At 53.6% G+C, this 5,833-nt stretch overlaps 1 protein-coding gene across 1 annotated transcript; it reads left to right on the plus strand.

Annotated features, from left to right (window-relative positions):
- Nucleotides 1-3,846: 3,846 nt before the first annotated feature.
- Nucleotides 3,847-5,165, plus strand: Kctd12 (potassium channel tetramerization domain containing 12). The gene has a single exon (XM_052190771.1). The coding sequence runs from the start codon at nucleotides 4,081-4,083 to the stop codon at nucleotides 5,062-5,064; it is 984 nt and encodes a 327-aa protein (XP_052046731.1). The 5' UTR covers nucleotides 3,847-4,080; the 3' UTR covers nucleotides 5,065-5,165.
- The last annotated feature ends 668 nt before the right edge of the window (nucleotides 5,166-5,833 follow it).

Raw genomic sequence — 5,833 nt, forward strand, 5'->3', positions numbered from 1 at the left:
CTTGTCGGGCACCATGATAAGTGGTGGGAAATAATGATTCTGACACTTGAACGGTGTTTTACAGCTTACTGATCATTTTCACATATATTAAGTCCACTCAGTGATTTGAGGCACTCACCTCACCCCGCTCCTGCTACTCCTTGCCTTTTAGCTTTGTGTTTTCTCTAAAGTTCCTTTCCCCTACTCACTGAGGAGCGTTCTCCAAGGGCTGGCAGTGGGGGTAAGGTGGGGTGGGGACTGCTGGTTGGGAAAGCAGGTGGTAGGTAGGGATAAGATTAGAACTCCATCTACAGGGGCTCCTAGTGTCTTATGCTTTAATTTCAAAGGTCCAAGTTCTGGCAAGGCGCGTTCTCTCTCAGCAAAGTGCAGAGTCACGTGAAAAAGAAGAGTAGACATCAATGTATCCTTTGCTGAAGAACAAACGGGTTGAGCCTAGACATGGGGATGAGGCTTTTCTAAGTCTTTCTGGTTCTCCGTCCAACTGGGCATATTTACCATCCTGAATGATCAAAAGAGCTACGACCCACTTCCCCGGAACACACCCAGGCCCACAGATCCAAGCATTAAACTTATTAAGTTTTGTGATACTAACCAATAGGCAAGAATCAAAAGGTACAAAGTCAACCAGAAAACTATTCTCAAAGAATCGTGTCTGGAGTCTCAGTTTAATTCATGAATGTCTTTCATACAACCTGGCTTCAATGGAACATGCCTACGACTCTTCTGCAGGAAGTAGCTTGTGGTGGACAAATCAAGATGTGGCTCGACATTTCAAGAGGCAGAGAAAGATGGCTGCCTGCCGCCTGCTGCCTGCCGCCTGCCTTAGGCACACGCCACCCCTCGCTCTCAATTGCACTCAGTGAGGACATTAAGGGCGCTTTGCTGCTTATAGGGCACAAGCAGATGGCACCGCATAAACTTGCTCTGTGAGACAAGTGCGTTCCTAACCCAGACCCTCGGACTTGTCTGACATCTGTCTAGAACGCTAACTGTTCTCGAACGTGCAGCGGCTCTTCTCAGTTCCAGCGTCGTTTTCAGAGCTGCCTTCCGCAGAGACTCTACGTTAGGCGTGACCTTCACATTTGTCTCTGGATTTCATTTCATGAATTAGGGTTTTTATTTATTTTTTTGCATGTGGATGTTTATTATTATCTAAACAGTGTGTGTGTGTGTGTCTGTGTGTGTGGTGTGTGTCTGTGTGGTATGTGTGTGTGTGGTGTGTGTGTGTGTGTGTGGTATAAGCTCTAAGACCGCAGTGATTATTTTGAACACACTTCCTGGAACACGGTGGTCAACCTTGAATGAATACAGATGAAATAAGTGAACGAGCAATGCATTTATCAAATGATTATAGAGCCCCAGCTGTGTTCTAGATATTAGGAATATAGTAATGAGTGAGGCTGACAAACACGCCTGACCTCTCTGGTTCTTACATTCTAATACAGGGAAGGAGACGTAATACAGAGAGAACAGGGAAGGAAAGCTGTTGGACTACAGTTGTGCTACATTAACCAGGGTAACAGACAAAGGGAACCTGGGGAAGGAGGGAGGAGAAGAGCAGACAGTGTGGGGGACGATAAGGAAGAGTCAGTGGCCCGAGAACCCCGCCCACTCTTTGCAAAGCATTGTGGGATGGGCCAGAAATGTGTGGGTCAGAAACAAGCATGCGTCTGTCATGTCATTAGAAGGACTTTGGTTTTATCTTGTGTGGCGTGGGAAGAAGCACCCGATGTAGGGTGTGACTGGATCCTCCTCTTTGGTCTAGTGATAGAAGAGTGATGGGGGGCCATGGTAGAGGCAGTTTGGAGGTCCAGGCAGTGATCTGATGTGATGATGAGGTGATGTGGGCTTGGTCCTGAGGGACGGTGGAGAGGTAGTGACATCCCTAAGACTTCTTAGGAAGGATCTTGAAGAGAGACAAGGCAGCATGGACTGAAGCAATGAACAAAAGTAATGACCCAATTGTGCCAAAGTGACACCAAAGTCTTTTCTTGGACTTACAGAAAAGTGGCAGTTTCGTCAGGCCTGAGACGCTGACATATCACATTCAGCATCGGGACATGGGAACTTTCCTGCCATGTATCATTTATCCCAAGGAACAGTACAAACATGGCGAAATACATTCAGTATCAAAAATCTGTGCCTGCAATTAGGCTGCTCTGGGGCCCAATCTTATTTCAGCTCTGTGACACGAGTGCGGTCACTGCGTGGCAGACATAAACATTTCAGAAATGGAAATGACAGCCACTCGTGAGGAGACTCTGAAGCTCACTGGACAGTCGCACAAAGGGTAGACATCATTATCAAGACAAAGATCTTTCTGGGCTTATTGTGATTGACAGCCTGCCCTTCAAAGTGAACTGATAACTGTTCAGATGGCCAACCCTTTGCCTCTTGGCTGCTCTAAAGGAAACGTGCCTCTTCAGCCTTGAATTCTCCACAGCCTGATGTCCAGCATTGAATAAGGGCATTTTTTAACCTACTGGCTTCTCAGAGCCTCCTCTATTTCGGGCTTCTTGGATCCCTTACCTACTTTTTTTGTTTGTTTGTTTCTTTTCTTTCTTTCTTTCTTTCTTTTTTTTTAACCAAGATCAGATAACAACTCACAAATTTGAGATTTCAGAATGTGCCAAGTGCAAAGATGGAAATTTGAAGAGCAACCTGTCTCATTCCTCTGGGCAAGCATGGAAGGCTTTCCCTGGCAGGGGCAGAATTCTGTGCATGACTCCAAACGCTGAGCAAGTAGGAGACCATAGACAGCATGGCTGGCCCTAAAGGGCCTTCAGCCTTACACAGCTTCTTTTCTGGTGGACGGACTTGAAAAGTACAGAAGAGAGGGGTGCAGGGAGGAGGAAGACACGGGCGGCTGGACCTTGAAAAAAGCTATGCAGGGGCTGAGAGTCCATTTTTTTTGTAACGCGAACTGAAATTTTAAGGAACAAATAAAATATTAGTAGAACTTTAATAAAATAATTAAGTACTAATGAAATTAGTAAAAGAAAATATTAGATTGGAATTTTCTGGTGCGATTTACAGATGGCTGAAATGAACCGGAGGTCTCACATCCCGCTCTTAGAGGCGCTTATTAGCTTTCAAGGCGACACGGTATAAGCCCCGCCCCTTTTTGTGCCCACCCAACTTCCTCTCCAAGTCATTTCTGCACACTGCAGTACTATGTTGAGGTTTCCTAACCAAAGACTTTATGCTCTTGCAAAATATTCTAACAGAGCATTTTCGCGAAGCATTCTCTTGTGGTTTCTAGGGATTTTTCGAGGCTATAAGGCAGTCACGTGAAAAACCTTTGGGTGCTCTGGGGTTGGAGGACCCCTGCGTCCCTTCAGAACTTCCAGAGACCCGGGGATGGCTCTACAGCAGTGCTCTGCACTGTTAGAAGCCGGTGGGTCTAGAGGGCGCTAGCCGCAGGCAACCAAGCTTTTCTACTCTGCTAGAAAGTTTCCAACCCCTTCTGGAGTCCCCGGGTGAGGGCTGCGGTCAGCCGAGAAGGGCGGCAGGAGGGGAGGTGGGGGGACACAAGATGATCGCTCTAGTGTACAGCCTCCTGGGGAAGCGCCCAGAGGCTCCGAGTCACTGCGGAAGAGGAAGAGTAGCTGAGCCGGGAGCGGGTGGGTGGGCGGGCGGGCGGTGACAGTCGGGTTGCCCCCCGGAGCGTGCGGGTCAGGGTGGAGCCTGCAGCCCCGAGCCGCGTCAGCGTTTAGCATGCAAATACATTCCCCGCTCCTCCTCCCCCACTCCCACCCCGCCCCAACCCTCCCCGCCCCGGGAGCAAGCTCAGCGGCTCCGCAGTCGCCCACGCCTCCTGCGCGCCGCGGCGCCCGAGCGGGCGGCTCTACTTAAGCTGCGCGCGGGCCCCGACCCGCCACTCGCCTGGAGCGCGCGGGCGAGGCGGGCGCAGCGCACCGGGGCTCTCGTGGGCGCACTGCTGCGCGCTCGCACCGCGCGGCTCTCGGTGGCCGGCCGCCGCCTGAGCGCAGGGCTCCCGGCTTATAAGAGCCCGCTGAGGCTTCTGATCGCGACCCGGCTCCCTGCCACTTGCCCCTTCCGGGCCACCTCTTTTTGGCCATGGCTTTGGCGGACAGCACCCGAGGATTACCCAACGGGGGCGGAGGCGGAGGTGGCAGCGGCTCGTCGTCGTCCTCGGCGGAGCCGCCGCTCTTCCCGGACATCGTGGAGCTGAACGTGGGAGGGCAGGTGTATGTGACCCGGCGCTGCACCGTGGTGTCCGTGCCCGACTCGCTGCTCTGGCGTATGTTCACGCAGCAGCAGCCGCAGGAGCTGGCCCGGGACAGTAAAGGCCGCTTCTTTCTGGACCGGGACGGCTTCCTCTTCCGCTACATCCTGGATTACCTGCGGGACTTGCAGCTCGTGCTGCCCGACTACTTCCCGGAGCGTAGCCGGCTGCAGCGGGAGGCCGAGTACTTCGAGCTGCCGGAGCTCGTGCGTCGTCTCGGGGCGCCCCAGCAGCCCGGCCCGGGGCCACCGCCGCCGCACTCGCGCCGCGGGGTGCACAAGGAGGGCTCGCTGGGAGACGAGCTGCTGCCGCTGGGCTCCGCGGAGCCCGAGTCGCAGGAGGGCGCCTCGGCCGGGGCGCCGTCGCCCACGCTGGAGCTGGCTAGCCGCAGCCCGTCCGGGGGCGCGGCGGGTCCGCTGCTCACGCCGTCCCAGTCTTTGGACGGCAGCCGGCGCTCCGGCTACATCACCATCGGCTACCGCGGCTCTTACACCATCGGGCGCGACGCTCAGGCGGACGCCAAATTCCGGCGGGTGGCGCGCATCACCGTGTGCGGCAAGACGTCGCTGGCCAAGGAAGTGTTTGGGGACACCCTGAATGAGAGCCGGGACCCCGACAGGCCCCCGGAGCGCTACACCTCGCGCTATTACCTCAAGTTCAACTTCCTTGAGCAGGCCTTCGATAAGCTGTCCGAGTCGGGCTTCCACATGGTGGCGTGCAGCTCCACGGGCACCTGCGCCTTTGCTAGCAGCACCGACCAGAGCGAGGACAAGATCTGGACCAGCTACACCGAGTACGTCTTCTGCAGGGAGTGAGCTCCCCACGCCAGCCCCTCTCCACTCCCGTGCCCACTTCCCTTCCTCCCCGCGGGGGGACAGGATAATAGATGCCCTCGCTTTCTCCCTGCTTCCCGATTCCTGCCCCCCCCCCGCCCTCAGGTTCCCCAGTAACTCACCCAAACCCGTCTGCACCCCACTTGGGAATCTGCAGCCAGAAATCCTCTGGCCTTCTTCTTTGGACCCCACCAACCGAGAGAGAGCTCAGATGTAGCCCTTCACCCATGCTTCCTCTACTCCTGACCTCCAACCACCCTTCCCTCAGATTGTCGTGATCTAGTGGGACAGTGCGGGGCGCAGTCACCAAGTACCCGGGAATGACTGAATTGTTCAGAACCCGATTGCACGGTGTCCGGCGTGCAGTGTGGAAGAGTCGTTGAAATCTTAAACCTTTTGACTCCTTAGCGGTTTCAGAGATCAGAACTGAGAGTGCCGTGTGGAGACAGTGTTTTAGAAGGTTGTAACAGACTTGATCCTCATTAGAAAGATAGTTTTAGACAATTGAATGGAAGACCGTAGGCTGGAATTAAGACCCCATGGAGGCAGTTCAGAGACTGTAAATAAAGTGATTTTTTTTTAAAGTTACAGGTAGAAGTAAATTCTAGTTCTGACAACAAGGGGAAGTTCTATCTATCCCCCCCCCCGCCCCCCACAGTAGAGCTCCTGTGGCTTAAAATTGTAGAAAGCAATCCTCCTGCCTGCAGAGGCGCCCTTTCTCTTCAGCTGTTTGCCTGAGCTTTAGGTTTTG

The sequence above is a fragment of the Apodemus sylvaticus genome, chromosome 8 (genome assembly GCF_947179515.1).
Source record: "Apodemus sylvaticus chromosome 8, mApoSyl1.1, whole genome shotgun sequence".
Lineage (NCBI taxonomy): Eukaryota > Metazoa > Chordata > Mammalia > Rodentia > Muridae > Apodemus > Apodemus sylvaticus.

What these genes read in the sequence shown, in the direction of transcription:
- Kctd12 (XM_052190771.1), top strand. Translation starts at nt 4,081, where the DNA reads ATGGCTTTGGCGGACAGCACCCGAGGATTACCCAACGGGGGCGGAGGC.